Source organism: Erpetoichthys calabaricus, chromosome 2, assembly GCF_900747795.2.
Source record: "Erpetoichthys calabaricus chromosome 2, fErpCal1.3, whole genome shotgun sequence".
Lineage (NCBI taxonomy): Eukaryota > Metazoa > Chordata > Cladistia > Polypteriformes > Polypteridae > Erpetoichthys > Erpetoichthys calabaricus.
This window is the reverse complement of record NC_041395.2, coordinates 92,288,127-92,310,690: the sequence shown is the minus strand read 5'-3', so window position 1 is coordinate 92,310,690 and position 22,564 is coordinate 92,288,127. Positions and strand designations below refer to the sequence as shown.

At 39.2% G+C, this 22,564-nt stretch overlaps 1 protein-coding gene across 1 annotated transcript; it reads right to left on the bottom strand.

Annotated features, from left to right (window-relative positions):
- Window positions 1–487: 487 nt before the first annotated feature.
- Window positions 488–11,100, bottom strand: si:dkey-6i22.5 (polyamine-modulated factor 1). The gene is made up of 5 exons (XM_028794119.2): window positions 10,785–11,100; window positions 6,960–7,065; window positions 3,673–3,773; window positions 1,741–1,936; window positions 488–1,136 (listed from the first exon to the last, which is right to left on the bottom strand). Exons 1-5 carry the CDS (start codon window positions 11,051–11,053, stop codon window positions 1,089–1,091), a joined length of 720 nt encoding a protein of 239 aa, XP_028649952.1. The 5' UTR covers window positions 11,054–11,100; the 3' UTR covers window positions 488–1,088.
- Between the last annotated feature and the right edge of the window lie 11,464 nt (window positions 11,101–22,564).

The following is a 22,564-nucleotide window of genomic DNA, read 5'->3' as shown; positions in this document are numbered from 1 at the left end:
TCCTCATCATCATCATCAGTGACCATAAGCAAGACGGAGACCAGCCTGTCTGCTTTATATACAGAGCAGCATAGGCAGAGCTATCACCTCACTTAGTGAGGATTCGAATGTGCTGCCTGGTTGTCGTCTCTTTATGCCTGTACTGGTTTCCCCCAAAGTTGTGCTGCTCAGTTGAACTTGTCATCTGACAGACTGGTGCTTTTCCAGAGTGATTTTTCTACCTTGGACCAAGTGCCACTGGGACAGGATCTGGTCTTCCATGTTCCAGAACTGGCTTAAGCAGGTTTGAATAAGTTTACATATACAGTATATTATCATCAAATAAAGCAACTTACTATTTTGTACAATGCAAGGAAAAAAGACTACCACTAATAAAAATACATTGACAAAAGATAAATTACAAATTCTGTAAAAGAAATAATTATAAATACTAACATTGTAAAAAAGGGAGAATGTTAAAGAGAAACAGACTTGCAGTTCTCACAAATGTTTTCCCATAATAAATTAAACTTTAATACTTTTTTGCAAGCTCCCACACTTCAAGTGCAGTTGTCTATTACTCAGATTGGAATTTGTGTAAATATGTTGTGGAAAATTCTCTTTGAAAGCTAATAAACAGAATTTACCTTGAGAAATTTGAAATGATCTATGATTACAAGCAGATCAAAGATAACTAGACCTTGTATAGTAACAATAAAACTACAATACAAAAAGTAAAAAGTTACATAAAATCTTTAACAATGGCCAGAATATACTACTACAAAGTATGCACATTATGTAAATAATAACACATTATCTGCCTTATTTTGAGGACTCTAAAAGCTCTTGGTATTATAAAACAAGAGCAGAACCACTGTGGTTTTTGTCCTTACCTAGATAACTAGTGATGTTAACAAGCCAAAGCGTGCCACACACCATGTGGTGACAGGGCCCAAACAGCTCGATTACTGCGTGTCTCCATAAGGTGGCAGAATTACTTTGAAGAAACTCCATTTTTCTCCCATACCAAACCACAGTCTCTTAGCTAGCAGCTCTGGCATTTCTGGCGAAGGCTCTGAAGAACTGCCAAGAAGGCTTCCAAGGATCTCCTAATGGTAGAGTGGAGAAAATTTATTCTCTGCAGCTTTATGAAAATCCTGAAAGAGGGGAGAGAAAAAAAAAAAGTAAGTAATCTTCAACTACAGTGAAATATGACCAAATTCTAGACCTGAAGGGTTTAGGAATCTAATCTGTAACAGCAAGTCGTGACTCCGTGTGTCTGATTGCACACAGAATGGATTTCTGTGCTCAGACCCCTGGAGGACACACCGCTACTTGTCCCCAAAAGGTTTCTAATCAGAGGAACAAGTCTCCCTAAAAATAACCACCACAGCATGTTACAGTGGCTCCAAGGACACAGAATATCAAAGTTCTTTTTTAAAAATAGCTACCACGTTATTCATATTAATTTTTTAACATTTAAAATTAACTGCAAATAAATGTGTCTGCTTATATACTGTACAGAAAAATAATTACTCTGGACACCATAACACCACACAGTTTAAGACCAAGAAAATAAGGTCTAAATCGATAAATCGCTTATTATTGGAATTTCCTACAGTGAAGCCATATTAGTTTTCTTTTGCCAGTAAAGAGGTCTTCATTTGATGGTGGAAATTCAGTAAGAGTATATCAAAGGGTACATTAAAGTTGATTTCATTTCCTGTTCTTTCCTTTCTCAAAAAGAAATAACCGTCTAACCTTCCACTGTTCTAATTGGTCTGAAATTTGCTGTTGCTTCTTTATGATTTCCTCCCTTTGTGCCACAACTTTCGCTGCTAACAGGGCATTTTCCTGTTCTAGTCCATGGACAGTCTTTTGCAGATGCTTTTGGCGACTCCGGTAATATGGAAGCAGAAAGCTGCTCACATCATCTTCTGGGACACCACTGGGACGCCTGAAGTAGTAACAATAGAAGAATAACAGGTTTTTTTTTATTATTTTGATCAGATTTGGACATGATGAACTTTAACCTGTTTGCAGAGACTGTTCAAGTACAGTCAAGCAACCTAAAATCTCTTTACTGGATTTCAACATTTTTGATTATTACTTAAATCACTAATGAGACAGCAAACAACTTTATGAACAGTAAGGAGGAATATCAGTAAAAGACTGGAGAAAGATGAAGGGGATTAGTGTGAACATGAAGTGAGCCTCGTTCGTTACTGTGTTGTAAACAATACGTCCAGAGCTGGTTTCAGAGATCCAGAAAGATCCATAACTTGTGACCATTCTGCTTTTAACCAGGCAGAGAACAAAAATGTATGGTACCCAGTTACATCACTAAGGTGCAACAGAAATACGCAAAACAATCGGACACATTTCAAGTTTAGAAAGCTAAATGTCCATATTGACTTTGTTCTGCACACAAGTACCAAATGAGTAAAGAACTCAAATGGTCCTTTAGTGATTTTTACCACGCTTATTTTAACTTCACCTGTTTGTAGTCTGGTACAAATCTTGTCATTAATATTTAACCCACTTCCTATTGTCCAAATCACTTGAAATTTTGCACACTTACTCACTTCTGATGACAATACATGAATCAACAATCAGTTTCACTAATTGATGAATTAATCCATGTTAAGAAAATAAATTTTCATATGAAGAATAGTTCAAGATTTCACCAATAGATGGCGCTAGTAAATGAAAGAAATATTAAAGGAAGTGTTAAAATATTGATTACAAAATTATACTAAAACAAACCAAAGACTAAAACGTTAAAATAAGTCTCTCATACATCACTCGTAAAATAAAAGTGTGGGCGCTTTTGCTAAGATTTTAAGTGTTTTGCCCATGCTTTTATTTTAAGAGTGTTGTATGAGAGACTTTTTAGTACACTTTTTAACTTAATATAAGCGTGGTTTTTAAAAAGTATTATACTGTATATATAATTTTTATTCTGCATTTGTAATGATTTTTGTTCCTTTAAGAAATGTACTGTACATGTTTATGTAATACATATATGCAGTGTAGTTTAAAATATACATTTACATACACACATATATATACAGTATATATTTACACTGAGGTGAAAGACTAAATACTAAGCTATGCTAACATATAGATTATTTCATGTTGACTGTGCAAGTCACTGCACGTGAAAACAAATGTTAGAGACACTTTTAGATCAGAGCAAAGAATAATACGTGTACTTGTTAAGCCACTCGAGGGTAGAGGTGCACTGGACAGCAGCAGTGAGAGGTAAACCCACAGCACGCTATACAACCGGACTCCTTTATTAATTAGTCTGAAAGACTTCTGAAAAGGCACAGAGTTCTGTAAGTGGCTCTTTGTACTACTCACAGATCAATACTTGCTCATGTAATTAAAGCAGTAGCTCTACACCACACCATCAATGCTTTGGTACTTGGTGATGAGCCATACCATCAATATACAGCAAGGCTTCAAATATTTGCCAACTGGTGTGAAAAGGCAAAGCCACCACTGCATAAAAGACCACCCTCACATCTCATTCTTTTAACTAAGGACACCGGAGAGACAGTCTGATGTTAAATTGTGACAACCGATGCAGCTCTTCTTTCCAAGGACAGTCACCAGCTCACTGAGCAACAGTCAATGGGAATGAAAAAACGTAAATTAGCATGAACCTTGATGAATACAAGTACTCACCACGCTGCTTCTTCCCGATTTGCTGCCTCCTGTTCTAACTTATCCAGAGTGCAGAGACCAGACTCCAGCTGCATCTCTTCTATCAACAGCTTAATGTCTCCCTAAAAACATCATCACACTGGTCAACAGATCAACAAACAGCATTTAAAGATTTGCTTGCTTTACAGCGACATTTTTCAAAATAGTTTTAATTTCACATCGAGATCTTTTTAAGCCTTTGCTTAGTGTTCTTTGTGATAACTTGAAAAAGGCGATTGATATCCTAGCCCACAGATCAGTTGAACAAACAATCATGCTGAGGTATGCCAACATGGATTTCGCTTTCAGGGTTGCTCAAGTTTCTTTTATGAAAGTTGACAAAGAGTTAATTTAGACCACCAGATTAAGCTAGAAAGACACCCCCCCCCCCCCCACAAAAAAAAACAAAACACACAGCTTCCCTTTTAAATTAATGCGGGTTTCCAATTCTGCAGCAGACAGACTGCAATCCACGGTACAGAAAATATTGTTATCTATGGAGATTTGTTTATCACCTCTAGCTTATTCTAGCTGTATCAAATTTGGAAGAAAGGATGCTATTACACATTTTGTGTTTCATTTGCTATTCAAAACTAGATGGTGCCAAGTAAAAGTGTTTTGGGACAGGACTTTTCTATTGCGGTGGCTCTCATAATTGTTCCTTCAAGGTTTTACATCCACTACTTTCATCAAGAATTACAGTTTCACTTTACATGGACTTTAATTACTTACCAATATTATAATGAAATGATTTTAAAAATGGAAGGCAAAGAAAGAAGAATTTGAATCCATCAACCTAAATTTGCAAAAAGGAGAGTCAATTCCGTGTACCACATCAGCAGCACTGGGATAAGACAGGCAGCCCTGCTGCAATCACCCAAAAACAAACAGGCAAAAAATAAGTGGAAAAAATGGTGTTCAGCATTTGGTTTCCTAAAATTTGACAAGGCATTTTCATTTTGATACATCAATATACTTTGTCATACAGACAAACTTTAATTTATCCAACAGATTTTAACAGGGATAATAAACACTTTTGCTGGAATACTTTATTTCACTTCCCTGCATTAACAAAACTAAATGTTTATCAAAGAAAGTTTTGATTAGCAAGTGGCACTGTTTTCCGCAGTTGGGGCTGGGTGTCCCTCTTAAGACGCAATAAATAAATAAATAAATAAATATCATTAACAATATTGAGAAGAAAACTTTCTGCAATCCAAATCAATGCAATTTTTAAATGAATTACAATAAAAACAGATCCCCAAAACAAGTTATTGAAGCACAGGCAAACACACCACATGAAGAAGAGCCCACTGTCAAGACAGACACGGATGTAAACATAGATTACTCATCATCTTCCTGAACACTCAAAGCTTAAAAGAGACGTCAATAGGAATATCCTGAGACACATAAGAAGCTACATTGAAAGAATGGGAAATTCTACAGGAAAATCATGTTGAGATCTCATGAAATGAACTTCAGAGATCTTGAAAAGCAAACAATGACAATTTGAAATATCTAAAAACATAATTATCCGATTTTGAAATCCACAGCCAGCTTACTTTGAGACATATAAAATTTTAATTTAGATATCTTAAAATACATTTGAGGTTTCTTAATGTAAAGGAACTTATGTGGAGTTCAGATCCCGAAATCATGTTTATATCACTAATTGTTAATTTAGCTTGCCACAGTGCAAATTACAACTTGGCTTACCATTTTCAGTAGTTTTCACCTTTTATGTGGATTGTACCCTAAAAGGAATACTCGATCCAAAAATGGTGGTTACTTACCCCATGTACTTTGTGGTGGTAGAGAAAAATTTTAATCTCACAGACTGAATGAGACCCAATAGTGATCAATGCTGGACAATGACAAATGATGTGAAAAATGTCCATGGAAGAAAAATATATATATATCTATCTCACGATATTGGTGGTGCATAGTCCTCATGTCTGTTATCCAGCCCTATGCTCAAAAAGTGAACACACATTTTTTGCCAACATTTTTATTAATACTTGCTTCCAGAAAAACCAGAGTACAACATAAAAAGGCATTCCCACAATACTGTGCTTTCGAATTGAAAACAGGACTTTTAACCAATGAATCTGGGGGACAGGCCAGCCTTCATGTAGATGTATTTGCTACCTGTGCATGTTACCCAGTGTGATTTATTCAGCTGGTCTCAGCCCACCTACTGTCACCACACAGTTTCTTCAAACTCTTTTCATTACTTTGCTGAACAGCTTCAGTTGGGAGTGTTTGGACTACTTGCTGAATGAGAGGGAGATGCAGATCTTCAATTCAAAAAGCACAGTATTATGGGAATGCCTTTCCTGTTTATGCTGTTAGACAATTTTTCAGAGGTAACTATCAATATGATTTTGGCAAAAAAAGCAGGTATGGACGTTTTCAGATTGCTTGCTGAAGTTATAAACTTTTTTCCTCTCATTCTTCATGAAAACAGATTACATTTTTTTCTCTAATAGGAATATGTGGTAAGTAACCAATAAAAACATATCACTTGTGGGTGGAGTATTCAGGGGGGTTCCCAAACTCGGTCCTGGGGACCCCCTGTGGCTGCAGGTTTTTGTTCCAACCAGATTCATAATCAGCGATAACACTGATCTCATTTAATTAGCTGCTCTTGCTTTCTCTTCTCTGCATTCAGAAAAGCACAGCAGTGTGATTTCTACTTTTTAAGACATTTAGAAATCTATTTTTGCTACAGTTTTAAATGCTTAACTCTCTTTTGTTGTTTTCCTATTATTTTTCTCTTTTTCCGTGCCGTTTGCTCCCTTCATTGTATCTTAATAATAACAATTAAAAACCAGCAGAACAGACACCCGAGCAAACAACAGTGAATCATGAAAGGCTGCAACTACTACAGCATCAGACCCACTAACTAGTAAATAATGAGTTAAATAACAAACACACCTGGAAAAGAAGAATGAAAATATCATTAAAAAAAAAAAAAAAATAGTACAGCATTTTAATAAAATTTATTACAGTTTTGTATTTTCTACACTGTCCCCAAAACATTGAAACTGGGAAATAACAGTTCACTTAATTGGGCTAAAAACAGAAGTTGGCTGGAACAAAAACCTGCAGCCACAGAGTCCCCAGGAGTGGGTTTGGGAACCACCGCCTTATAAAATACAAAGAACATGAAACCTCCCCTTAGACTGCTGTGTGCTGTCGATGTCCCAGTACTGCAGTGGAACAGCAGCAGATGAAGTGCAGGATTTGCTTGGTCTTTTAATGGTTACCTCAATGGAGTCCTTCAGCTCTTTGACAAACTGCCTGTGGATGGCCTGGGTCATTCGAGGCTCTTGTTTGTAGAATGGCTGGAAAGTGTGGGCAAACAACTGGAAACTGAAATACAGAGCAGGCCAGTCAGTTAAGACTTTAAGGATGCATTTCCCAAGACATATTTCGTTTACTAAGGCAACATTAAAGTGGATGTTACAGTATATCTGGCAGGCAGCTCAAAGCCCTTAAAGCGAGTAAAATTACAAGAACTGTATAAAAATATCAACTTTCACAAAAAGTAAAAAAAAAAATGCTTTTAACAAACTATCTGATAAGATAGAATTTAAAAAGTACTTTTCCCCAAAGAGAATAAAACCCCCAAGACCTGACTTGTGCCCTCCATCCCCTATATACTGTAGATATAAAAACTTTTGTCAATTAGGAATTTCAAAATCAACTTCTCGTTCAACTACAACATTCATTTTTATAGCACATTTTTATACACAGGATGTAGCTCAAAGTGATTTCCAAGATGTCAAAGAACAAGTTTAAAAAAAAAAAAAAAAGGAAAACAATTTAGAAATAGACAATATGTATCAATAAACATTTAATATTCTCTTATGGGTCATTCCATGTCAAATCAACCGATTTTCCAGAAATCCCACACACTTTGTTTCAAAAAAATTCTGAAAAAATACCAGGTGTACCTGTGTTGTCCAGGAGACACCCTGTAAAATTATTTTGATGTAAGATTAATACTTTCCATGATACAGTCAATTTTGTGAGGGGGGAGGGGTGTCAAATTTAGCGCCAGGTTTATTTTTACATCAGTTTCACAAGATCATATCTCAAGATCTAAACCACCTAGCAGGCTCAAATTTTGCATACTGGTACCTTTATTTGTATAGTAAGTAACAAAATTAAAATGTGTGGTCCAGATGACACCACTTGGTAAGATCAGACCTTCAAAAATGCAAAAAAAAAATAAAAATACTTTGCCTCTTTGGTTTCACCATTATTTAGGCTTTCAGAAAGCATACTTCTAACTAATACAACCTGCTGAACTTTTTTTTTCCATGTTTAGATATCTACACAGGGCTTTCCAAAAGGTTATAAACAAAAAAGAAACGGCATCAGGGTTTGACTAGAAGACCTCTCAAAAATCATTTTGGGTCTAATGTTTAAACCAGATTAATGTACTGTGGGAATGTCCAGACACTTAAAAAAAAATCCTGTATCCTACATTGTTCCTTCTTTTTCAAAAACAAGTCTTACTTTTTTATGTGAATCTCTTATTTTTATTTTCCAATCTAAACGTGGCTTAAATTCACCATTTGTCAGTAATGATAACCATTAAGTTCTTCATCACTAACTTGGGTATAGGATTAATGGAAAAAAATTAATCACCAAAGGCACATTAAGTACAACAACACGTGAACAATAGCTGCTTGATTTATCATTAAACACAACACTAGTTATAATGAAATGTCAACATCTTGGTATTGCAGCCTGCAGTGGGCTGGCACCCTGCCCGGGGTTTGTTTCTTGCTTTGCGCCCTGTGTTGGCTGGGATTGGCTCCAGCAGACCCCCCGTGACCCTGTAGTTAGGATATAGCATATTGGATAATGGATGGATGGTATTGCAGCAGCAAGAATGTGACCCATTTCATTTCTGTTTCAATCGAAGTGCAGAGTGTAGGGCATTTTTGTCTTTGAGATCAAGATGGTATTTGCCTGGTGTGCAATGACACACTGTAATGGCAACCAACAAATATAGTCTCTAGATGGCCAATGGAAAGACTGTTCAGGATAGTTTGGATGCATGAAACATATCAGGATGTCTGATTCCACTTCACTCTTATCACAAATCACACCAATCCAACATTTTTCATCATACATGCACAACATAGCCCTCAAATAGGACACTGGTCTAATGTGAGGGACACATCTGATCCATTAGGAGAGTGATTGTGAGAGGGCAGGATCTCAGCTGCAGCTTAAGTGGTGAATACTCAGACAGTCAATTGACTGTCTTCACCAGACACCTGAGTTTGAGTTTGCCATCTTCTGTAGGGATGTAACAGTGGTATTCTTGAGTACCAGGTACTCTTTTGGCCATGGAGAATTGTATTCTCAGTTCAGCAACATGAGATAGGACATCGTCATTTGATATGAAAAAAGTTTGACATTTTTGAGAACTTACTGATTGAAAACTCAATGATTATCACTATTGACACATGGTGCGTTCAGCCTATGTTTAGGATGGAAAACAAACATGAAAAATCTGCATAAGAAAAGTATGGTATGTGTTTTGAGAAAGAAAGAACAATGTAGAATAAATGAAAAATACTTAAATTATCTGAATATTCCCACATACTGTGAGGGTGCTCTGAAAGTGAAATCCAAAATGATTTTTTTGGATTTGAGAGGTTTGCTCTTCAAACTCTGATACAGTTACTTTTCTGTTTATTGCTTTTTTAGAAAGCCTATATAGTTATCTGAATAAGGGGGAAAAAAAAGTCCAAAAGTCTGTGTTGGTTACAAATGTGTATTTCTAAGTCCTAAACATAGTTAAGCCAAAAACTCTAATTAAATTGTGGTCAATATCAAGGGGCTGCTTTGAGAATGCAGGGTCATCTGGACCAAATGTGTTCATTTTGTCATATACTATACCAATTAATGTACCGGCGTGCAAAGTCTGAGCCTGTTCTGTGGTTTAGTTTCTGAGCTATGGACTTCTGAAGTTTGATGATAAAATGAGGCCAGATAAAATTGACCCCACCCTCCCCTCGGTAAACTGACTGTATCTTGTACATCAAAAAAATTTGCAGGGTGTCTCCTGACTAACATGGGTACACCTGGTAATTTTTCCAGAATGTTTTCAGTCCAAAGTGTGTGGGCCATTGGGTGATTGGACATGAAATGACCCTTATTCAACTACAGGATTGGTCTACTTCCTGGCTGTAATATTTTATTTAAATTTCAGACTCGGGTGGTTGTGTACCAACTTCATTGGCAGAGGAGATGGCCTTGCCGAAGATGTGAACACGTTAGGCTGGCACATTCACTTCTGGTGCCCACAGAGTCTTATTGGACTGCGCGCTGCAGTCTTCATTTAAGCTATGGTATTGGAATAATTCACTGGCTTTCAAGGACCTCGATAAGGCACATCTCCAGCTATACAATGAAGCAGACTGCAGCTGGGCCATAAGTTTGACAAGTACCGTGGGCACATCACTGGAACTGCAGCAGGAGATTCACGATTCTCGAGCTTATTAATGGAAATGTAAACATCGGGACTAAAGGCTAAGGCGAGGCCAATAGCGGACACACCCTGGTACACTACAACCTTCTGCCCCAAGATCACTTAATTATTGCTACACGATGGTCGCCTATTATCCTTATCAGAAGGACCTCAACACATTGCATTTAAAGATACTTCACGCTCCGCTAGTCATCCTTACTAAGATCTCAAGAAACAGCAGCTTCCCGTATCGAGAAGTTCTGCCGTATCTTCAACTGAGCACAAGTTAGTCTTCAACACAACTTTTTACAACAGGCAAACTTGAGCTAAACAACCAGACAGACCCAGGCTTTGCTACCGAAATCGCAAGATTTGTAAAGAAAAAGTGAATCAACATGACATCTTAAGATGAGTGCCTTACACTGTTCAAGGCTTCTCAAATGATTTAAGGTAAACGACAACAGCGGCTAACTGTCCGACAGGTAACGTCAACAAAGTTATCTGCGCAAAACTTGCAATATAATAGCCAATGTAGCCAAAGTCCTGTTGTCAGGTTTTCGCGCTTGCTCTCGGTGTACGTGATGCGGTCTAAGCCCACCTACTGTCGCTGATAAGTTTCTTCAAACTCTTCTCCATGACTTTGTTGAACAGCTTCAGTCGGGAGCGCCGGGGCTGCTCGTTTATGGCATCCGCCGAAAGCGCATTGTTTGGCTTGTTTTCAAACGGCTCTTCGTTTCCATCGCTTGAAAGCGCTGTCGACCTAAACCTGGAAATGCCCCCCAACTCAGCTTCCGATTCGGACGCTGCATTTCGACAAACTTCTTTATCGGAGTCTGTCGCAGAAAACACCGCGTCCTCTGTTTCCATTTTGTTCTGTGAATTCACAAGAAGCCGCCAACTGAATATGCCCGGCCCATTGGCATAGCGAAAGCTTATTGGTTGAACACAAACTAAAACCCCGCCTTTTCCGGCTATGCTTTTTAAGTATTGGACACTGCGATGTCATTCACTTTTTATAAACAGTCCTATTTCCCTTTTATTAGTAAACTTAATAACTATGATAGGAAGCGCAAAAGCCTGTTGGACACTAAGACATACGATTCTGACATTCAAATACGTTACTAGAGATGGATATTTTGTTTAAATGTACTGAATCGATTCTTTCAAACTACCCGATCGGGCGAAACAATTCTTTTTATTTGTTTGATTCATTCTTAGGATTAGAGGCGTATTTGTAATGATGATAATTCATACGACATTGTCCTGTTTAAGCACACAGCATGAGTAAACATTTGAAATGCCTAATTAAAATAAGATGCTTACGTTACAGAATCACAAGTGAACGAGGCTCGTGTGACGAGTCGCTCTCAGTTAATCAGTTTACTCGAAATAATCGGAAAATGGGCAACGTCAAGTGCATGCAATGAGACAGATGTGCGCTAAAGTGAAGTTGAAAGCAATTAACTGTTAGAAATCAGAATATTTTATAAGGTTCAGTTTTGTGTGTAAAATTAGTTGAATATACAAAGGGACAAACATTTTAGGATTAATTTTGTTATTCCGTTTAAATCAATGCCAATAGTGCCAACAATCCACCTCAATTAAAGGACTGTCTGTGAGTCAGTCTAGTTGCTGTGTCTGTCATTTCAACAGATGGCGCATCACAATCCTTTGTAGTAATAAAATGCCTTATGCCTTGTGTTTGTCACTTCAGCAGTCGGTGCATCACAAACATTTGTAGTAATGCATTTTATTACTACAAATGTTTGTGATTTGTTGGAGTGACAAATGCAATTAATTTTATTACAATATGCTTTACAAAATATATTTTTAACAGATGTTGTGCTGCAAACTGTAAAGCTCACACCTACAGTACGCTGATTGCTTTGATTTCAATCCATCTTAGACAAGTAGCACAGCAATAACATATAAAGCGCCTTTCCCATGCCCAAAGTGCTTTGTAGTAACACATTGTACAAAACCAATAACACCTTCTAATATAAATATGCTGTTATTGTGTTGTACTTGTATGATAAATGAGAGAATCATCAGTGACAAGTTTTCGTTTGCAGATATCGATAGAGTTTGAATTCAAAGCACTCGAATACGACTCAAGTCCAGACTCGTGATTGGGGCAGTTCTTGTGCATGCGCTGTAAACATATTCGAAAGGCACTGATGACACAGAACATGCATTCCCGTCAGCACTTGCATTAAGCCGGACTGTTGGGAACAGAGACATACAGTATATAGATAGACGCCGCATTCACTGTGTTGCCCCAAATAGATATTGCTGCAGACCGGAGTAAAGTGGGCGTGAATATTATATTATTATTAAATAATTCCTCCCAAATAACTAACATTTCTCGGACTGCCTTCTTCCATCTCCGAAACATTTCTAGACTTCGTCCTGTTCTTATGCAACACAGTACCGAAGTATTGGTTAATGGCCGAGTCACCTCATGTATAGATTACTGTAATGCTATTTTATCTGGCATCCCACAAAAACTTAGGCATCGCTTACAACTTCTTCAAAATTCTGCTGCCAGGATAATATCCTGCTGTTCTAAATCCACTGAACATATCACACCTATTCGCTCTCAACTTCACTGGCTCCCTGTTAACTACAGAATACAATACTAAATACCGCTCTTAACATTTAAAGCTCTCCACAACCTCACTGATCTCCTACAGACTGACACTCCCTCTCGCTCACTCAGATCCTCACCTGCAGCTGTACTTTCTGTACCGCACGTCAGACTCTGCTCAATGGGAGCTCGAGCGTCTCTCATAGTGCTCCTCAGCTCGGGAATTCTCTTCCCTCTCATATACAGTCCATCCGGAAAGTATTCACAGTGCATCACTTTTTCCACATTTTGTTATGTTACAGCCTTATTCCAAAATGGATTAAATTCATTTTTTTCCTCAGAATTCTACACACAACACCCCATAATGACAACGTGAAAAAAGTTTACTTGAGGTTTTTGCAAATTTATTAAAAATAAAAAAATTGAGAAAGCACATGTACATAAGTATTCACAACCTTTGCCGTGAAGCTCAAAATTGAGCTCAGGTGCATCCTGTTTCCCCTGATCATCATTGAGATGTTTCTGCAGCTTAATTGGAGACCACTTGTGGTAAATTCAGTTGATTGGACATGATTTGGAAAGGCACACACCTGTCTATATAAGGTCCCACAGTTGACAGTTCATGTCAGAGCACAAACCAAGCATGAAGTCAAAGGAATTGTCTGTAGACCTCTGAGACAGGATTGTCTCGAGGCACAAATCTGGGGAAGGTTACAGAAAAATTTCTGCTGCTTTGAAGGTCCCAATGAGCACAGTGACCTCCATCATCCGTAAGTGGAAGAAGTTTGAAACCACCAGGACTCTTCCTAGAGCTGGCCAGCCATCTAAACTGAGTGATCAGGGGAGAAGGGCCTTACTCAGGGAGGTGACAAAGAACCCGATGGTCACTCTGTCAGAGCTCCAGAGGTCCTCTGTGGAGAGAGGAGAACCTTCCAGAAGGACAACCATCTCTGTAGTAATCCACCAATCAGGCCTGTATGGTAGAGTGGCCAGATGGAAGCCACTCCTTAGTAAAAGGCACATGGCAGCCCGCCTGGAGTTTGACAAAAGGCACCTGAAGGACTCTCAGACCATGAGAAAGAAAATTCTCTGGTCTGATGAGACAAAGATTGAACTCTTTGGTGTGAATGCCAGGGGTCACGTTTGGAGGCTCACTTGAGCACATAAATGCATAGCTTTGCTAGGTTAGTCCGGCGTAGCTAAAGTTAAGATTATAAAGCGGGATTTTCTAATGGCCAAATATAACCAAAACAACTGTTCAGCTTTACCCATGAAATGTAATCCCTGTGATCTGGTTTGGAGCGTACAGCGGTTTATACAATCCCAAGCAGCGCATTATTCATTACTTCACTCCACAGCAGTGCCACTCACAATATGGCGGCGACGTTGACGTACGATGCTGCTGGTCATGAGGCGTCTAGTAATTCTATGTCTATGGTTGGGAACGTCATTAAGAAAGTGAGATTAGTTTTGGATGGCTGGGTTCTTATCACGGGTTCAATCTCGGTCTACTGGATTGTGAAGGAAGTCCAACTGTAGTTTCAGCTACAGATCCTCTTTGGTTACTTCCATCGTCCATAGTCGATTTAAGTCTGCATGATTAATGATAAAAAATCAATCTGTTATACCGGAGTGGAAAATTGTTACTCGATATATTAAGTAGTAGTGGGGTGTTGTACTGTGTTAGCCGTTTTCACTGTGGCCCTAATACGCTTCCGTAAATAAGAAGTCAAGCAGAATGACACCTTTTATTGGCTAACTGAACAGATTACAATATGTAAGCTTTCGAGGCAACTCAGGCCCCTTCTTCAGGCAAAATGTAACAAATAAATAAATAATAATTCATAATAAAATAGAATAAATGTTATAATTAAATATTTTAATTAAAATAAAAATAATCAACTATAACATAAAATAATAATAAATGAATAAAAGGTGTCATTTTGCTTGACTTCTCCTTGCATCGATATATTAAGGAAAGATTTTATGGAATGATATCATTTTTAACAGACTTCTCTAAAGACATTACGTCTGGACAGGCTGGATCAGCTGCTTATGCGCCGGAACTTCAAATCACGAATCTGTACACACAGCCGAACTGCATGGTCGCAGTCATTTTAGGTTTGCGTGGGTGGAGTAAACTATCGGAGCTGTTACACATTCAGACTCACATTCAGGACTGACGAGTATTCAAACTGGACAGACTATTTGCAGATTGGATCTGTTATTGGAAGTCAATCCGATTTTATTTCGCCTGTAAATTCTGGGTGTTAATACGTGTGCTTCTCGTGAGTTCCTAGGCATAAAGGTGTTGAAGCGAATGACTGCCATGGACACGGTCTGCTGTGGATATCGATATCCGAGTTTGTGAAGCTGAAGCTAAAGTACTGATAAAATAAACAAAATGTGTGGGATAATGGGAGTAAAGGGTGCCATTTGTAAAGAATACAGTACTTACAAAATGCTGGATTTGGGGTGAAGGTGGAACAACAAGAAGGGAGGGAAAAATAGATAGATAGATAGATAGATAGATAGATAGATACTTTATTAATCCCAATGGGAAATTCACATATACAGTCATACACGGAGCTGCTGAAAAGGCTGCCACTCACGGGTTACAGCTCTTCCTCCATCACTTACACACTGCTAAGTTTCCATCCAGTTTTTTGCGACGTTTTGTTATCGACAAACAGAATATACGTAAAAGAAATGTGCGAAATTTGCTGTCTCCAGCCTGTTTCCATCAAACTGGCTTTTTATCGATAAAATGGTGTGCGTGATGACGTCACCCCCCCCCCCCCAAAACGAACTGTCGCATAACTTTTGTTGTATCGCGAAAAAAATCTGCCCTTGAGCCGTTTCCATACATAATTTTGTGTATGTCGCAAATTATCTACCTTTTGTTTTCCACGTTACACCCCCTCCACTAAACAAAGAAACAAAGAAATGGAGAGATTATTCAGACAGTTTTTTGAAATTTGCCAGCTTACTGTTATTTCAGTTTCACAAATAATTGGAATTGTACATAATATCCGAAGACGACAGCAGAATGAAGCAGTTGCTTGTCTGATAGCCCTAGAGCTCGAAGAAAGTACCCCAGTGCGACGAAACCCACGGGTATGGGAGAGACGACGGAATAAGACCTTCTGGGAGGAGGTGGTGGAGAGACACTTCACAGAAAATCTCTGGCTGCAACATTTTATAATGACACGGCCGACGTTTGAGATGTTGTGTGGATTCATCAGTCCTGATGTTGCGCCCATCACAGGTTGCCACCGACCACCGGTTCCAACCCAAAAGCGGATTGCCATCGCCCTTTACAAGCTGGCAACCTGCGCCGAGTATAGAGTAGTTGGAGAAACTTTCGGGGTTAGTAAAACTACCGTCCATCGATGTGTATATGCTGTGTGCATCGCTATTAAAGAAAAATTAATGCGGCGTTATATCAGACTTCCGACTGAAGCGGAGGCCAATGAAATTGCATACCGCAATTCCTTGGTGCATCTTGTGCCACAGATTTACGGTGCGCTGGATGGCACGCATGTGCCTATTCTTCCCCCGACGGAAGGCTACCGCGATTACATTAATCGCAAAGGGTGGCCATCTATTGTTCTCCAGGCCCTTGTTGATGACAGGTGCATGATACGAGACATTTGCGTTGGCACTCCTGGAAGTGCCGATGATGCAGCTGTGTTTGCAGCATCGGATCTGTACAGGTGAGCCTACCTTTCAACATCCCTTCACTGTGCGATAACAACTGAATTAACCTGCTTCCCTTAAGGTTTTTAATTAAAACTGAAATTTGAATTAATACAAAATAACGACGTTTAATCAAAAAAAAAACTCTCTTCATCAGACCATGCGAACCGCTCCGCCATTCTCGTTTTGATTGCACGTGATGAAAATGTGACACATTTATTTGCGTTAAAGCCCTTTTTTCCGACAAAAACTGTTTCCAATGTAGTTTTTGCGACATCTGAAGTATCGATATGGAATTTATGCGCTAAAGTTAAACGGAAAAATATTATGTCGACATGTACAACATTTTATCGATAATTAGCATTTCCATCAGCTATATCGGTAAAAAATTTGAAGCGCTAAATATTTTTTCGCAAAAACTCCTTGGATGGAAACCTGTTGTTGCCAAACTTAACGAAAATTCTTAAACCATACTGCCATCTACCAAATCGCAAACTCATTTCCCGAAACTACAAACAGTAATGCCCTATTGTTACAGGATTCACATTCATTTCACCTTTTGTGCAAAACTCTACACAAAAATCCCTTCAAGCATCTTTGGTTTATGGGGTCATTTAGAAAGCACTGGATTCAATATCATTAACTCAAGTCAGCAAAGCTGGAACACATTTAGCACACAACTCCCCAAATACAAACACTACCAATCGAAAATTATTCACATACCAGTTGTAGCCTTAGGATAGACAGATAAAAGGCCCATGGGTCAGTTCACTTTTTTTTGGAACAATGGATCAACCGCCAGAGGAGAAAAAAAGAGGAAGAGGACAAAGCAGGGGAAGTGGAAGAGGGTGTGAAAATATGAGCAAGAGCAAGGAGAGAAATGGTTTCAAAGGTGATTCATGCCACTCTTGTTGACCATGTCCTTGTGCAAGGCATGTTGATAGCAGAAGCCAGTCAAAGATTGCAACCAAACCTGAGCCTCTTCACAGTAGCTTCTATAATATGTACCCTCAGAAAAGAAAATATGTAGGTCATTTACATACTGCGCTCTACTTTAACTATAGAGTACTGTACACTGATTTGTACTGAGATGTTCTCTCTGTTGGAATGTACTGTATGTGGTTTGAAAGGCATTGAAATACTGCACTGTTTAACAGTTACTGTATGGTCCTATTGTAAAGTGTATGGCTTTACAGTTAATACTTGCAGTGTTTTATTTTCCAGAAAATGCAAGAAGTCATCCCCCAAAAAACTGCCTGGCCAGAGCTCATATTGCATGCAATGGTGATGAGATTCTCTGGCCTGACCCTGACCAGAGATGGGATGCTGCAGCTGAACAGAATTTTATTTTTTCTCCCCCAGTTCTTTATGTGACCGGCGGAGATGTGAGGGATTTGTGTGCTGTTTTTTGGGGGTTTTTTTCACATTGTATAGGATGATAATTTAAATATGGTTTATAATCTGTCACTATATTATTGGATGGTGAGGAGGGGATTATTTCAAATGTGTTTTTTTTTAGTTTTATCACAAATTTATGGTATTTGTATTTCTGGTATTTTTTTTTTTTTGGAGTGACATTCACCTATCACTTTGGGATTTAATTTAGCTTGCGTCACATGTTCCGCAATGGGACTAATTAGGAGGCAGGACTTCTACTTTAAAAGGATCGGCCAGCAGTGTTCGGAGAAGTCGGGATTCTGGCTTGAATGGTGCGGGTTTTTCGGTCGCACTCAAGGAGCGCAGACAGCTGGAGGAGATTGTTTTACTGCATTGCCTTCAATTGACAGGATCCAGGACCGACGGTACGCCCAGCGTGAAGGAGAGAGGCGCAGCGAGCGGAGATCGGGAATCATTTAACTGGTGTGTCCAATTGACTTCATGCTGTCCGGGTTTCCACTTGGTCGAAGCCCGGAAGATGTGAGTATCCTCAATGCTGTCTTTGACTGGGGTAAGGCCCGGGTTCTCAACGTCGGTCCTGGGGACCCCCTGTGGCTGCAAGTTTTTGTTCCAACCAGATTCTGTTTTTAATTGGACTCCTGGGGTAATTAAGTGAACTGTTATTGCCCAGATTCTGTGCTTTGGGAGCGATATAGAAATTAGAAAACTAGATTTGGTAAAAATATATAAGCAATATGGGAATCTTTTTTTTTTTTTTTTTAACAATACTTTCATCTTGATTATCATTGTTTTTTTTATGGTGTTTAGGCCATTGTTGTCTAATTAGTGGGTCAAACGCTAAAGTAGTTGCAGCCTTTCATGATTCGGTGTCGTTTGCCTGGGTGTCTGCTCTGCTCGTTTTTAATTGTCCTTAATAACCTACAATGAAGGGAGCAAACTGCACAGAGAGGATAAAATATAATGAAAGCAACTAAAGCATTTTAAATCTATTACAAGACATTTAGAAATATTTCTGATTTTGCTAATGTAAACATCGTGCTACTGTGCTTTCTTAATGTAGAATAAGCGAAGAGGAAAAAATAACACTGAGCTCAATTAATTAGCTGCTGTCATTGATTATGAATCTGGCTGGAACAAAAAACTGAATCCACAGTGGGCCCCCAGGACCGACTTTGAGAACCCCTGGACTGGGATGATTTAGACTCCGATCTTAACTACTTGTGCTCATTCAAGTTGATTCGAGAGGAGAGCCTTGTCTGGCACCGTGTGTGTCGTTTTAGGAGCTGATGGAGCAGCGTGGGAAGCCGCCCCTTGAGACGGGCTCATGTGGAGGACTCTTGGTGGATTTGGCGTCGAACTGAATGAGGAAAGTCTGTGGAGCTTTTATCTTTACACGGATGCGAAGATAATCGACAGAGGCGGGAACTCGCGAGCATCTGCGCAAGCGCTGCATTTGGGCTCGTGTCCAATGATTTGTTAAAATTTTTTTTTCTTTAAAAAGATTGTCTATCCGATGTGGTTGTTGCTTATCCCTGTATATAAAAGAACCTGTGCTTCGAAACACTTTGGAGTTGGCTAATTTGAATCCCAGTTCCCTTCCCTTACTGGGTGGCATAGTCGGTCAGTTATTTATTTTTTTTTTGGGTATTGAGTTGGGTTGAAGTTGGGCATTTAGGCGCCCTTGCCGGGGAAAGAAAAAATAAGGCAAAGTTGTATGCTAAATTCACCAGACCCCTTCACCCCTCCCGAGTGTGCACGTTAAGGTGTATTGGATTAAAAATGAGAAACGCAGCCAAAGATTGCCACGCTGTAGTAAGGTGACAGATTTAGCCACGTAATACGGAAAAATGAAGCCGAGATGTTCGGGGAACTGACGGTGTTCTGATCCACTCAACCCATTTGAAGAATTTTCCACACCTGATGGAAAATATTAAGCATGAACGTTACTAAATGTGTAAGATAAACACCTAAAAAAACATGGAACGATGTGTTGTGAAGACCGTCAAGAAAACCCCCCGTATCTAATGAGGAGTTCACCCAGTGTTGGCACTGGGTCAAAGACGGAGGTGGAGGATTTCATTTGGGAAATTATTCTACGTAGTTCCTGTTGATCTGTTTCAGTAAAAGAATTTAACTTAATTAAAAGGAAATGCTGTGATTCAATTTAACTTGGGAGAGATGTTTCTATATTTCCAGCCTTAATTTTGTGTTTTAAAATATATTAAACAAGACTCAAGTTTCACATGTAATATTTCGAAGGCATTCCACCGAGTTGGGTTTAGAAGACAATCAATAGTTGAGAATAAAAGTTTTGGATTACCAGCATTCTTTTATAATTTTGGAGAAATAGGACTGGCTCTTAAGGTGGACTGCGTTTTTATATTCGGACTAAAAAAATGTGATCTTGTGAAGTGAGTACATCATTCACAAAACTCTGCACCCCAACACCAACCCTAGATTTGCTTTCATGCTTATCGGGCTTTCAATCTTGTTAATGAAGTCAGAAAAATTAACTCGGCTGGGGCAGGATAAGCGAGCCAATGTCAAATAGCCATCAGTCCCAAAGACTCGAACACCAGCGTCGCTATGAGTGGGTGAAGTCCTGACAGTGCGGAGTAGCGGGTCCACCGCTCAAAGAGTTGCCATTTTAATAAACAAACTAGTCGACGCCCGCCGTAGCATACGGCGGTGTAAGAATAGGAACGGAAAACCGGTGAGAAAGGAATTAAACATTTCTTGAAAGATGCAGTTGTGCATAGGTGTTTTGGTGGAGAAGACAGAAGAGTCGAAAGATCTAACCCTAGAAAAAGCCACGTACAACTGACCGTAGCTGCAGACTGGTATCAGGTCTGTGCTCTGGTCTTTGGGTATCCGACAGTTCATGTAGAATTTCCGGCCAAGCAGGATTACAGGTGAAAGTGATAAATAAATCAGGCTTTCCGAATTTCCGTACTATGGCCATGGCATCCTGATAGTTTTGTTGCATGTATCTTGGACTTCCTGGAAATGTTGCAACCGTCCCCAGTCTCCCGTACCGTCCACAAGTCTTATTTCTCCAATTAGAAACATGCTAGAGTGATGATACTCATACTGCACATGCTCAGTTAGGCCCTCTCTCCACCAGAGAGAAACTATACCGTTTCATCATCTGCTGCTGCATTTATTAAAAGAACTGTTTTGAAGGTATGAAAGTAATTTTTTTTGCAAGTTGTTTTTTTGACTTGCTGTCCATAGCTTTTATTTTAATTAATCAAAACCTACCTAGTTCAAATCATTGTGGTGTTGACTTTTAAAAAGTATTGTTAGCATGTTTCCCTGACTCTTTGAATAGCTAGCACATGGTGCTCTGTCATGGCTGGCAGGTCAGGGACGGTTGCACAACCGTCCCCAAGCCAACCAGCCATATTGAAATAGACTACATGTCATTACTTTTTAACATTTTTAGTTCAGCATCAGCACATTTTTTTTTTCAGTTTAAGTCCGAAGTATACTGCTATACAGCTTAACTGTAGTTTATGGATCTAAAAATAGAAATAATATTCTGTGTTTTCCAGTATGCCAAGAGTGAGGAAGAGTGTTACTAACCGAGGGGTTCCCCTCGAAATTTTGGAACAAGCCTCAAACGTAATTAGGAATGAGGGCAGGGCAGGACAGTCCGGGCAGTCGCCAAGGACTTTTCCATCTGTCATACCACCTTATTTCGATTCCATAAGAAAAGAGAGAAGCTTGCAAGTGAGGGATCAGATAAGTTACCACGTGCAGGGTACTGGACCATCAGAAGAGTGTAAATCCTGTTTTAGACTCCTCTCTTGGTCTTCTGAGAACAAAGGGCAGCAGACTTATATTATGGGTTAAGTCCTAAAGCGGTAATTTCTCAACAGAAATGTATAAAGAGGGTGAGAGGGTTAGGGTAATATCGGTAAAAAGTGAAAGATAATAACTATTTACATTTTATAACATTTTATTTCAGGTTCATAGGCTTGCATTTCAACTCGCCTCTCACTATAAGTGCAACTTTCCCTCACAGTGGAATGAGGCCTGTATGGCTGGTGTTGACTGGTTTAATGGTTTTTTAAAACGGCACCCAACTCTCTCAATAAGACGTCCTCAAGCCACAAGCCTTTCGAGGGCAACCAGTTTTAATGAAACGTGTTAATTTTTTTTAACAAGTTTAAGCCAGGTTTTGGACAAACACAAGTTTCAGTCACAAAACATATGGAACTTGGATGAAACTGGGATAACAATTGTTCAAACTCCCGACAGGGTTGTGGCAAGACGTGGTGACAGGCAAGTTGGTGCAGCTACCTCAGCAGAAAGAGGCACACTTGTCACACTAGCTTGTACAATCGATACACTTGGTAACTCCATACCCCCAATGTTCATTTTCCCACGTGTGCATTACAAATCTCATTTTGTTCAGGGTGGCCCACCTGGCTGTATTCGGACAGCCAACACATCTGGGTGGATGCAAGAGGCTGACTTTCTTGTTTACTTGAAACACTTTGAGCTACACAGAGTTCCTCAGATTCCAAAGTTCTTTTAATTCTTGACAATCGCCCATCCCACCTGTCAATAGAAGGCATCAACATAAAGTCTGCACACCCGGAGGTGGTGATTACACCTGCCACAACTGTGAATCTGACTAAAAGAGTTCTATTATTTTGCTCTTGTTTGTAGAAAGGTTCACTGGAAGC

What these genes read in the sequence shown, in the direction of transcription:
- si:dkey-6i22.5 (XM_028794119.2), bottom strand. Translation starts at nt 11,053, where the DNA reads ATGGAAACAGAGGACGCGGTGTTTTCTGCGACAGACTCCGATAAAGAA. An exon ending in AGCTGAAGGACTCCATTGAG is followed by an intron (nt 3,774 to 6,959) that starts GTAACCATTAAA and finishes TGATGTTTTTAG; the next exon opens with GGAGACATTAAGCTGTTGAT. An exon ending in AATCGGGAAGAAGCAGCGTG is followed by an intron (nt 1,937 to 3,672) that starts GTGAGTACTTGT and finishes TTACTACTTCAG; the next exon opens with GCGTCCCAGTGGTGTCCCAG.